Consider the following 12905-nt stretch of genomic DNA (forward strand, 5'->3'; position numbering starts at 1 on the left):
CCACGCCTCCAAGCTCCCAGGTCAAGAGTTCCCATGGACAGCTGTGAAGTGTCTTAGAAGCAATCTGTTCCTCATGACAAAGAATCCAAATTTGCCAAAGGTTGATTTGTAAATCAGAGCAGGTTTGGGTTATCTTTCTTTGTTTTTTAAAATTATTTTTATTTTTTTAAATTTTCATTGCAGTGGCTTCTCTTGTTGCAGAGCACGGGATCTAGGCAAGCGGGCTTCAATAGTTGCAGCACGTGGGCTCAGTAGTTGTGGCTCCCGGGCTCTAGAGCACAGGCTCTGTAGTTGTGGCACACAGGCTTAGTTGCTCCGAGGCATGTGGGATCTTCCCGGACCAGGGAACGAACCCGTGTCCCCTGCATTAGCAGACAGATTCTTTCTTTCTTTCTTTCTTTCTTTCTTTCTTTTTTTTTGATTCAGTATTTTTATTTATTTTTTAAGAGCTTTTGTTGAAATACAATTGACACAATAAACTACATATAAAGTGTACAATTTGATATTTTTTTTCTTATTAGTAATGTATATATGACAATCCCAATGTCCCAATTCATCCCACCCCAACACCCCTCCCCAGCCCGCCCCCCGCTTTCCCCTCTTGGTGTCCATATGTTTGTTCTCTACATCTGTGTAGCAGGCAGATTCTTAACCACTGTGCAACCAGGGAAGTCCCTGGGTTATCTTTCTAATAGCAGCTCTCATTCACGTTTTGATCAAAGTTGCAGGAGCAAGAGGGAAAGAGGTAGGGAAGGAGATGACTGAACAGATGTTGGGCTCGGAATATGCTGAACCCCGTGATGGTGTGTCATACAAAGTGGGCCGTGGTGACCGTGGGACTTAGGGGACTCTTCGGGTAGACCCTGTCTTGGCTCTCACCCATAGGCCAGTGGTTCCCAAAAGCAGTTCCACGGACTGGGGCCAGAAAAGCTGCATCCATCTCTCCTGAAAGTACCTTTCCCAAGGCACAGATGGATTCCACTAGATTTTCTAGGGCTGGAGCCCAGGACATCTGTATTCTCCTCATCTGGACCCATTTCTTTCCCTCCGCAGCCCACCAGCAAGGCGCACCTGCTGTGTGGTTAGTCATCTTCTGATGCTGACCGGTTACTGACTACTCTGTTGAAAGTAATACAAAAACTTAGCTCACCCTTGTTTAAGTATTTGTAACTGATGGTGGCAGAATATGGCACTCTCCCAGGGTTTTTGCATTGGAAGAAAGAACTTTCCTAATTCCTCAAAGCATAAAGAATTCCATTATAACTCAAAGGTATGATTCAGAGGGTGACGTTTGTAGGCACTGCCGTAGCCCGCTCAGGCAAACAGCTTGGACTGAGAAGAATTTTTGCTCAGTGCCATTCAAATCACACTTCTCAGGTCATCAGTCACATATGACATCTATGCCAGGACTGGCTCGCCTTAGAACTGTCCTCGTGAGGAGCCTGTGGGAATCATTTCTTAGGCAGTCACATGATTGATTGTACACACATGGTGCTTGTTTTTATTTCTCTTTCATTTGCATGTATGATTGACATCTTTGAAAACTGTGGACCTGGCAGCACCAGCACTTCCTGTGCCCGGTGTACAGTGTGTGAAACATCAAGCTGGTTCCCCCTATACCCACCTGACTTCCACTCCAAGCTCCCCCCAAGAGCCCATCACCTGTGACCCCTGCACAGCACGCAGCCAGCTTTGGAATGCAGAGAGAGCAGAGGCTATGACTTGTGACTCTGGCTGGGTCTAGTGTCCTGCCTTGCCACCTTGCCATGTCCTGTTGCTTTGCTACCCCTTTGGGGTCACTGGGAAGCTGGCATCAGCTGAGAGAGAGACAGACAGATATTGAATGATGCCCTCTGCCTGCCTATCTCTGTGAATTAGACTTTGTTAAAGGCTGAAAGGGTGTTGGCATAAATATGTGTGTGTGCTTCTGTGCTGCTCTTTCTTCCTGATAAGGTGTGTGTATTCCTTGTCAGCAATTCTCAAACCAGGCGGGAGGCCTTCCTTAACCCCTCGCAGCACTCCTTTGAGCTCCCTAGCTCTGTTCCCATGGCTGAGGGGGGCTGGGGGGGGGCGCGGGAGGCAGGCTATCTAGGGAGGAGCTTGCCTTGTTTCTCTCCTTGCTGTTCTGGGAGTAGTGTGTCGGCTGCCCCTTCCTGCCACTGCCTCCCCCACCCTCAGCTGGGCTGCCTTCTTTCCATCCAGGAAACCCAAGGGAGGGGGGAGGGGGCTGGAGAGCCAGAGGCCCTTTGCAGAGTCCCTCCTCGCAAGTCACCGAGTCCCTCAACAGAGGATCAAGGAGCTACCTCAAGTGAGCCCATGGTGAATAGCTCCGCCGTGAGTTAAGCAAGGGCCTCAGGCGCACAATGTGAGAGCCTGGGCAGGCTCATAATGCTTGCCCATCCTGGCCCAGGAGCCCCCATGCCTGAAGAGGCCGGCATTATTACCATCGTTTTGTTCCCCAGGGAACCTGGACCACTTCAAAGGTCACCCATTCTCTAGCGGGGGCCCACAGTGGAGCCAGGTGCTCCACCTCAGAGCCCCTGGCCTCTTCACAGGCCCCTCGTCTGCTGGCTCAGCATCCCCAACAAGATCCTCCTGGTTCTCATCTTCCAAGCATTGCCAATAGTCCCAAGTCCTTCACATACCACTCAGAGTAACCCTGGCAACTGCCAGAAAAAAAAAATGGCTTGGAATTTCGGCTCTTGGGACGGCTCCATAGAGCAGAAAGACTGGGCCGAGGCCCTGCCAGTGTCTTCCTGGCCCAGAGAAGCTGGTGGAGGGCTGGTGCAGATGAACAAACACGGAGAGTGGCCACATTCTTGCTGCTTCCTTTCCCAGCTCCTGGGAAGGCTGCCTAGGGCCAGGATTCCTGGAAGGTGGGCCCTGATGAGCGGGTTTATTTGCCCACCTGAAGATGCTCACTGGTCTGGGAGGGCAATATAAAACAAGGATAAGACTGTGAGCAGCTGGCCAAAGAGGGAAGGCCAAAGAGGTTGGCAGATAGAGGTGTTAACATAGACCCAGTTCTCAGAAGGAAGAGACCGGCAACTGAGAGACCCTTAAGGACCTGTGCTCTGTTCCCTTGGTTTACAAAGGAAGGGAATTAGAGTGAGGGACCCTGGCACAGTCGGCCACCATGTCAGAAGAGCCTTAGGTTGCACAGAAATTCCAAGTTTCGTGGCTGCTGTGTTATCCCCATCTAGATGGGCACGGACCAAATGACAGGGTATGGAGAAAAAAAGCACACCCCATTCTGAGGAATGAAGTGATGCCCAGGGGTGATGGTGGTGTGGCCCTCCCAAACCCCAGGCCACCCTCCCGAGCACCCCCAAGCTTTTTCCTGAAGTAAACATTTCACTGAGATCTAACCAGTAAGGAGACTTCAGAGTTCACCACAGGCCCAGGATATTCTGCAAGGAAGCACAGTTGTTGACCTGCACTACCAGTTTGTTTGTTTGTTTCTTTTTAATTTTCCTGAAATGTGCCTGTACTTTGAACAGGCGGTCAACCAACTCTGAATTGAGTTGAGTTGAACTGAATTGAATTGCATGATAATGGCAGCTAGTGTGGGGACCAGGAGGGGATTCCATTTATCAAGGTTAATGTGACATTCTCTTTTTGTCAGGAATATCTATTTCATACTTGTAGATGGGTAAAGGGGGTGGTGGAAAATGAGCAGAGAGCTTACAGGAATTATGGAGGTAAATTTTCCCAGCTGCAAGGCATAAGGGGAAGGGAGACAAGCATAAATATTGACACAAGGTTCATGAAATTTAAGATCCACTGAGCTAAACTGCATTCCTGGATAACGTTGCCAATACTTCCAGTCTTGCTGAGACGCCAGGACAGACTGCCTCCCCGCCATAGTTAGCCACCAAAGTTGGGGTTTCTGACTTCTCTAAATGAGGGCGAGTGGGGTGGAATGCCTTGGCCAAATGGGGTTTGGTTCTGCCTGTCATCCCCAGTGTCATTGTTTGTGAAGCTCACGTGGGATCCTGTCCGGGAGGGAGCTGAAAGGCACAATTCATTGCCCCTGCCATCATTGGGTGCCAGGGTTTGGCCCAAATCGGTTGCTAGAGCCACTTTCCCAAGACAGTGTTCCTCCCTGCCACAATTCCTCTTGGGCTCCCTGCCGCCCACAACCGCCTTCTGCATCTGTGTCCACATCCTCCTCCCTGTTTTCCTGCCCCCCGAAGTTGGAGTTCTGGGCCCTGGCCATGCGGGGCAGTTCACGTGACTCACGGAGGACAAGGCACTTTGTCTGTCACCGTCTTCCCTTCGTGCTTCCCTTCTTCTGGACTTTGGGGATTTTCCATGAGGCCAAAGTAACGATGTAAGTGGCAGCGTCCTTCCTGTCTATAGTCTCCCACACCGGAGTGGAACCCGAGGGGAAGAGAGAAGATAAGAGTGAAGCCCAGACACATTAAATGATGGCATTTCAGCCTCCTTATTCCCCCAGCCTCTTCAGAAAAAGGGACAAGTAAGTAATTGGAAGTAGACAGAGCTTCAGGCGGAAGGGGGCTGCGGTGGAGGAGTGAGCGGGGAGGGTTGTTTTGCAGCCGCCCCAACAACTGCGCTAACGCTCGGGTGCTCGATATCCTTTTGGATTTCCTTGTCCAGCTCCTAACTCAGTGTTTGCTTGGTGGCTTGTCCTGTACCCCTCGCATCGTTTCTTTTTCCGCTTCTCCCGACACAAGAAGACCCTGTGTTGTGCTGGCAACGGTGCCGAATCTTGGGGGTGGAACATTCCCTGTAGAAAATAAGGAAGACTTGCCTATAAATAGTTTCCTCTGGGCTTGCGTGGTACACAATGCTTTGAGTGTGACAAAAAGGGAAGTGAGATGTCCCCCCCCCCGCCACCCCCTACCTACCGCACCCACCCCAAGTCTGCTCCCCACCCCCCGGCAGCGTGCTGAGACCCTGCCCACGGGCTCTGTGGCCCAGACTGCCCAGTCTCTGTCTTCCTGTGCCACGGGAACCCAAAATAGGAAGGGCTCCTGCCCTGGAGAGTCTGACTTTTGAAGTGGAACAAACCAGTGACAATGTTTGAGACACTTCTTCCAGTTCAAAGGGAGCAAGGTGGCTTCCAGGGCCACCTGAAATGGCAAGAGTTGACCTCATTCTCCTCGTGCCACCCTCTATCTAGAAGGTCATCCTGAGAGAGGGAGGGTCAGCTGTGTCTGGTTAATCACAGAATCCCATGGCTATAGGCCTAGAACCCAGAGCCAGCAAAGGACCTGGCTCGTCAGCTGGGTGCTGTGACCGTGGTGGCTCTGGGTCCAGCCTACCGTGTAACTCACGGGATGGAAGAAAGGGAACTTGGAAACACTTACACATGTTAGGGTTGCTGTGCTGTTGAATCCTGAGGCCACTGTTTCCTGCCTGGGGCCCACATCCACAGACACAAGGATACTGAGAGCCTCATGGATCAGGACTTTACTCAGAAAAGTTAGATCAGATCATAGACACTCTATACAGCACAAGCTTCCACTCACTGCAAGGTCTGGCGCACCTGTTCTGGGCAGAGGAATCTTCCAGTGTGCTAAGGGTTAAGCAGAAAGCCTTTCGGGTTCCTCTAACTTCTCCCTCTCCCCCTGCTATCCGCCCCTATCTCCCCTACCTCTGCTGCTTGAAAGTCTTTCTACAGGGACATTTAGGTTGGTTGTCTTCCTTCAGTAAACCCTGGGATCCAGGGATCCAGCCATTATTTGAAAATAGAGGATCATAAGGTCTCAGGGTGAGCTCAGTACTGGTGGGGGAACTAGAGGTGTAGAGGGGATGAGAGATTGGCTGAGTGTGGGCTGAACCTGGGAAATCCTTTCAAAGTTGTTTTTGAAACAAGCTCTGATATGAGCTTGTTTTCTTCTTGTTGGTTTCATTCTCCTAAAAGCTGAGCAGAGCAGGAATGGGGGTGAGGAAGTGTTAGTTAAGGGTTCCAGTTAGAAACTGGAGGTTTGACTGGACTGTGATTATTATTCTGAGACTCCATACCTAATTGGGAACGCTGTGTAGTCCATTCTGGGAGCCACCTGGTTGGATGCATAGTTCCTATTTCCTAGACAGAGAGGGCTTTCTTTGAGGACTGCGTGGCTGCCTTTTGAAATAATGCAAGTGAGCAAAGCCCTCTTATAAAGCTCATTTCGACACTTTGGATATTCTTCCGGTCCCCCATGCTGCTGGCGTCCTAGGAGTACTTCCCCTGCCCCTCACCTTTTCTTCCTCCTCACCACTTTCCTGGCTCCTCCAACCCATCCCCCAACCGCCTTGACTCATTCAACACACCTACTCCCTGCCCCACTAGTAAGTGTGGTAAGAACAAACTTGGTCTCTAGGTCAGGAAGACCAGGAGCTGGGACGCCAGCTCTATAATTTATTAGCTGTGCCACCACCTTGGGCAAGGTAGCCTCTCAGACCCTCGGTTTCTTCATCTGTAAAAGGATGGTGACAGCACCTACACCACAGGTTTTGTGACTCAGCCAACACAGCATCTGGCCCATAGCCAATGCTCAGTTAATGGTAGCTGTTATTGTCAGCGGGTCTCGAACTGAGCTTATTTCTAATTGAAGTAAAATTAATGTACAATTCAAACACAGCCTTGCTAGCAAACTTCACCTGTTTTCTTTTCCCTCCCAGAACTACCTGGATTTCTATGCCTCTGTCTCCATGTAAGGGAGTCCCCATTGAAGGAGCCGGTTTTTCTTCTGTCCTATGCCCTGTTTTCCTGGTGGTGTTTTTTCCCTGCCGACCGGGCTTATGTATCTCTCTTTTTTTTCTTTTCATCATCTCCCTTGGAATGTTGGGCTGGGTAACAATAGTGAGTTTAGGAAAGATTTACAAGCCAATGAAAGGTCAACTCAGACTCTTCCTGGACCAAGAAATCTCTATGTGACGCAGAGGGCAGATTAATATCAGGGAATTCCAATATCAATCAAGCTCTGGATTTAAGAATGTTTGTTTTTTACTTTTGCTCAGATAACGTTCTTGATGACCTATAAATATAGTCTGCACTTTGTTCCATCTACTACACGCAGCTTAGCGTGAACACCATGTTCAGACAGTTTGTGACCTGAAGATAACAGGATATGCTGAGATGGGATTGTCTCCCAGCTAAACTGGGGTGAAGCTAATCCTCATCCTGGGCTAGTGCAGTAGGTTTGCTTGGGGAGATCTGTTTGTCAGTCCTTTGCAAATCAAATGGCCCTTGTGCACATGTTACCACCAGTGGGATCCAATGGTAACTCCACATCATAGTGAAAAGTGTTGGCTGTTTCGTGGCATAACTGCACTGGCAACCTGAAGAAAATTAAGGCCTTCAGACTGGGCTTAACTGGGGCCTTGGCCAGGGTGTCTGTGCCAGGTACCTGGTTAGGTGAAATATCCTGAAGCAAATAATAATCACCTTCTTTGCTGATAAGAAGCCCCAGTACTTTTCCAATTGCGTTATTGCACTAGGGTATTTCCTTGGACCATAGCCTGAATCACAAACTGATTCACGGGTACTGGCCCTAACTTCATCGAAACTATTATATATGTGGTGGAATCCAGTGTTCTCCGTAGGGCCCTGAGTTGGTGTAAATAATACTCATAATACTCCCAGTTGCATCACCTGTTCCTTGTTCGCTCTGGGTTGCTCCATCTGGCTGCAATTCTGCTTCTGTCCACCAGGTGGCCTCACTCAGGAAAGAGCAGAATAAAAGGACCTCAAGCCTCTGATGGCTTTTTTTTTTTTTTTAAGCTCGAGGCTAAAAAGAATGAAAATATATTTTGATGAGAACATGTGTAACTCTTACTAGGCAACAACCACCTCACTTTCCTTGTGACTTGGAATCTGTTTGTGAAGTACCTTGTAACCCTGTGTATGGCTGGACCCGTCACAGGGCAGGTGTTCTCCCGGGATTCTTTATATATTTAGCCTTGGTTTGTAGTTTTGTTGTCATTTGCTGTTTATAAGAAAGTAACAAAATCTTGTTTTTTAAAATAGGGACATGAGGTCCTGGATGAGGTTGAATGTATTTTCTTTGCAGAATAGGGTGTTGAGACCAAAGAGAAAAGGGCTGGCATCTTGTGGTCACTGCAGGGCCCACTCCCCTACCATCTCCTCCCCACCTCCTCTGTCACCCACCTGGCCTCCAGCTGCTCCCTTGTACGTGTTCCCCCACTCATCTGAGTTCGTGGACCCTCACGCTCTACTCCACACATGCACATCGTCATGTACAGATTAGCTAGTCCGTGCATGCCACAGATCTGTGCGTGTCAGTACATGGACAGGTACATCCGTAGGAGGAGGTGAATGGATAGGTGCTGGGGATGGGGGCAAGCTGGCTGGGTGAGGGGACAGGCAGGTGACAAAGTCTGTGTGCAGGAGAGAGGCTAAGTCAGGCAGCAGGAAGGAGTGAGGGTTCTGATGGTGAGAGTGGCCTGTGATAGCACTGCAAAGCCATGGGAGTGTGCTGGCTGACATCTGAAGAAGAGCTTTTACAGCCAGTGCCGCCCTCTACTGAACGCTTCCTACCTCCTGTAATGGCATTTGTACTTCTCATTTCTCTAAGAAATCAGCTCCAGTTTGGTTTTTACCAATCTCCAGAGCCTTCTTTGGGGATGCCAGTTGGCACAGGAAAGTGCTGAACTGTTTAGAGTCCCAGCCTAAGGTTCAGGGAGGGGATGTGGTTTAACTGAGGCACAAAGCCCGGTACAGGGCTCATTTGCATGGCCCTGACGCCATGTGACGCAGCCGGCTCCTCCTATATAAAGAAGAAGGAGCCGAAATATCTCCGAGTCTGGGTTGGACCGGCGGCCGTGGAGTTTGTGACACACTAGGTGACACCCCTCGAGTCACTTCCCTTCAACTCTGGAACGCCCGACCGGCTTTGGGTCCGCTCGGCAGCTTTCGCCCCCCTCCTAGCCCCAGGGCTCAACGCGCAGAGCCCAGCCCGGTGCAGCGCGCCAGCAGCCGGCGGCCGCCCAGCCCAGCCCAGCCCAGCCCGCAGCCCGGCCAGAGCTCCCCGGCAGCCCAAGCCATGAACACCGAAATGTATCAGACCCCCATGGAGGTGGCGGTCTATCAGCTGCACAATTTCAACATCTCTTTCTTCTCTTCCCTGCTTGGAGGGGATGTGGTTTCCGTTAAGCTGGATAACAGGTAACCACTGGCCACAGCTCCCGAGCCCGGGCGCTGGCGGGGGCTGGGCTGTGAGCGGGATCTCCGAGCGAGCCGTGCGCCGCCGGTCCCCGTTCCCCGCGGTGCAGCATCCTGGGAAGGGGCGGGGGTAGGGGACGCGGCGGGGCGGGGGGGGGGGTCACCGCCGCGCTGGAATCCGCCGTCGGAGCGTCCCTGCGGCCGCTGCGCCGTAAGAACAAGCTGCTGCAGCCGGAGGCAGAGGCAGAAGGGCGGCGGGGCCGGGCTGGGCAGGGCTGGGCAGGGGGCTGGCCGCGCGCCGTGCGCCGCTGGGGAGCAGGCCGGAAGCTTCCGAACAGAGGAGGAATTCCTAGCTAGCTTCGGGGCTCGGTAGGTTTGCCCGGGACCTTCTGGGCCGGCGCCGGAATGGGCCGGCGGCCGGGGACTCCCTGGGCCGCGCGCCCCCATTGTTTGCATGTAGCCGAGCAGGCCACGCTGGCCCGTGCGTCCCCGGACCCGCGCGCTGCTCCACGCGGAGCCCTGGGCGGCGGCGGCGGGGAGCCGGTCTGGGTGGGGAGGTGCAGCTTCCTTCGGGGGCCGGAGAGGGACCTGGGGACGAAGTGCCCTGGAACTCCGGGCCAGCGAGGCGGTAGAGAGGAAGAGCTGGGGCAGATGGAGGATTTGTGGCCACCGCTGCCAGGTACTCAGACTGGAACCAAGTGGGTAACGTGGTCTCGCTCCTTTTTGTCTTGGCAGTGCCTCCGGAGCCAGCGTGGTGGCCATAGACAACAAGATCGAGCAGGCCATGGTGAGTGCCATCCCTGCGTCATTCCCATCCGCAGACCCGGCTACTGCTTATGTAACTCAGCGTAGCAGTGAGGGGGTGGGTGCAAAAGCCAAGAGCCTAAGGAAGCTGACAGCCTGCCTCCTATCCCCTCGGAGGCCTTAAGTAGAGTCCCATCAGAGTGGCACCTTTTAGGGCATTTCTAGTCCACCCTTGCTGGGCCCTCTCCTTTCCTCCTCCTTCTCCCCTCCCAGGGCTTTGCAGCAGCCTCTGGCTCCCTCCTGGGCCCGTGGCAGGGCAGGGAGCTCACACACTTGCATTTGTCTGCATCCCGCAGTTGGCAGGGGCCAGAGCTCATTGGATGCAACCGCACTGCAGTGCCTCTGCAGAGCCTGGGCTGGGGTCAGGAGTTGGGAGGAAACAGGAAGCAAAGCACCCCACCCCTCCTCCCTCTCCTTACCAGGTAGAGGTCATACTCCACCAAGCAACCCAAATGGCTGCAGGGGGTTGGGGCACCCAGCAGTTAGCAACCACTTTATTGTGCCCCGGAGCCTAATGACACAGTTCCCCGCCCCCAGTGCAGTCATCCGAGTTCAGAGAGGATGCAGACATCCCGGTCCTTCCCCCAGGGCCAGTGTCCTGTCGGGCCAGGCTGCAGGACAGCTGCAGCTCAGTATGCTGGGTCATGTGAAGAGGAGGGGACTCCTAAGTAGCCCATTTTATTCTCTTGGAAAAGATGTGTAAAGCAGACAAACAGTACGGGGTGCATTGCAGGTGTTCCCTGGGATCTGGGCCAGCAGCGGGACCTTATGTGGAAACGGGGATATATAGCAAACCACTGCCAACAGCAGAAGTCTCACCCAAAAGGCTCCCAAGAGGCCGGCTTTGAAGGTCATTAGAAACTTACAGGGGGGATATCCTATGTAGTTCAAAGCGGGGCTCCCAGCTCAGGCGTGGCCCCAATCATGCAGCTCTCCTGAGCGAGGGTTTAGGTGCTTCGGAGAAAGGGGCAGGAGGACCAGGGCCTCAGGGCCAGCATGCTGAGGGGCTGCTGAGGGAAGGCTGGAGGTTGGCAGCCTGCGAGACAGCGCAGGTGCCCCGACGGCCAGGAGAAAGTGCTGCAGAGGGGCCGCCGTGGCTAACGGAGAGCTTTGTCGTGGTCTCCTCTGGCACAGGATCTGGTGAAGAATCATCTGATGTATGCTGTGAGAGAGGAGGTGGAGATCCTGAAGGAGCAGATCCGGGAGCTGGTGGAGAAGAACTCCCAGCTAGAGCGTGAGAACACTCTCTTGAAGACCCTGGCGAGCCCAGAGCAGCTGGAGAAGTTCCAGTCCCGTCTGAGCCCCGAGGAGCCAGCTCCCAAAACCCCAGAAGCACCCGAGGCCCCCGGTGGTTCTGCGGTGTAAGTGGCTCTGTCCTCAGGGTGGACAGAGCCACTAAACTTGTTCTACCTAGTTCTTTCCAGTTTGTTTTTTGGCTCCCCAAGCGTCATCTCACGTGGAGAACTTTACACCTAGCATAACTGGTGCCAAGAGATGTCCCAAGGACATGGCCACCTGGGTCCACTCCAGTGACAGACCCCTGACAAAGAGCAGGTCTCTGGAGGCTGAGTTGCATGGGGCCTCGTCACCCCAAGCCAGCGAGCCTCTAACGCCACTGCGCCCCGGGGGCTCCTAGGGCCTGGGCAACTTAGCTGCAACTGGCAAAGGAGAAAGGTAGTTTGAGACAGGCCGCCAGTTTGCTCCAGAAAGTCTAAGGGGTCTGTTTTTTCATTTCCATGGACATCTTCAACAGCTTCACCTGACGACGACTGTCCTATGAAGAAACCACTTGTGGTTTAAGCAGAGGCAGCCTCTCTCTCCTCCCCTGCCTCACCGAGGCAGGGCCACAGTTGGGAGAGATTGAGCCAAGTCAGCCTTCTGTTGGTTGATATGGTGTAATGCATGGCTTTGTGCACAGCCCAGTGTGGGATTACGGCTTTGGGATGACCGCTTACAAAGTTCTGTTTGGTTAGTATTGGCATAGTTTTTCTATATAGCCATCCATGCGTATATATACCCGTAGGGCTAGATCTGTATCTTAGTGTAGCGATGTATACGTGTACACATACACCTACGTGTTGAAGGGCCTAACCAGCTTTGGGAGTATTGACTGGTCCCTTATCTCTTAAGGCTAATTCTTTGAATGTGTTCATTTACCAGGTTGATCCAGTTTGTCCTTTAGGTTAAGTAAAACTAAAGAGTAAAGGCAGGGAGGGGGACCAGCCTCCAAATGCCTTGCTGCTGCGACCTTTGCCCCATCTGTCCCCTGAAGACATGTGAGGTCCTCTTTCGAATGCCAAACCCACCATTCACTGGTGCTGACTACAAAGAATGGGGTTGAGAGAAGATCAGCTGGAACTTCACATTGTCATTTGAAAACGTTGTTTTGTTTTTGTTTTTGTTTTTTTACGTTTGTGGAAAACTTTCAAGTGAACGGAATGATTACCTTGCCGGTGTCCTCTTGTGGACAAGGGATGGACAAGGGATGGACAAGGGAATGGCTTTGACCCGACGGTGCCTGGGTGATGTGCTCAGGGAGCTTGTCTCTAGGGAGTTCTGTGGCAGTGAACACTTTCCACTTTCTGACACCTTATCCTGATGTTATGTCTCCAGGATTTGGATTTGGATTTTTCAAATGTAGCTTGAAATTTCAATAAACCTTGCTCTTTTTTTTTTCTAAAAATAAACCTGGTGTCCGACTGAGTTTAAAACAGAATGGGTGGTAAGGGCCCCGCAGGTGGTCAGGGACACTTCTTCTGACTCACTGCAGCCATGATCTTGCATAACTGTCACAAATACCCCCATTGTATGGTGAGGAGGCCGAGACTCAGCCCGTTTAAGTGACTTGTCCAAAGTCACACAGCTGTTATGGCAAATTGAGACCCAGTCCTCCATACATCCTTCTCTCCTGCTCCTGCTTTCATATGACAGCTTCAGAGTGACTGGCGAGGTGACTACTAACACA

General features: G+C 52.3%; 1 protein-coding gene across 4 annotated transcripts in view; it reads left to right on the plus strand.

Moving 5' to 3' along the window:
- Positions 1 to 12627, plus strand: part of TSC22D3 (TSC22 domain family member 3) — a 59158-nt gene extending 46531 nt beyond the window's left edge. For 3 of the 4 annotated variants that reach the window (XM_057719213.1, XM_057719210.1, XM_057719211.1), the window contains exons 3-4: positions 9872 to 9923; positions 11075 to 12420. In XM_057719213.1, coding sequence (XP_057575196.1) covers positions 9872 to 9923; positions 11075 to 11305 — 283 coding nt within the window. In that variant the 3' untranslated portion in view covers positions 11306 to 12420. Of the gene's footprint in view, positions 1 to 8779; positions 9140 to 9871; positions 9924 to 11074 lie in introns of those variants that run through there. The other variant, XM_057719212.1, reaches the window with a different exon arrangement.
- Positions 12628 to 12905: the final 278 nt, after the last annotated feature.

The sequence above is a fragment of the Hippopotamus amphibius genome, chromosome X (assembly GCF_030028045.1).
Source record: "Hippopotamus amphibius kiboko isolate mHipAmp2 chromosome X, mHipAmp2.hap2, whole genome shotgun sequence".
Lineage (NCBI taxonomy): Eukaryota > Metazoa > Chordata > Mammalia > Artiodactyla > Hippopotamidae > Hippopotamus > Hippopotamus amphibius.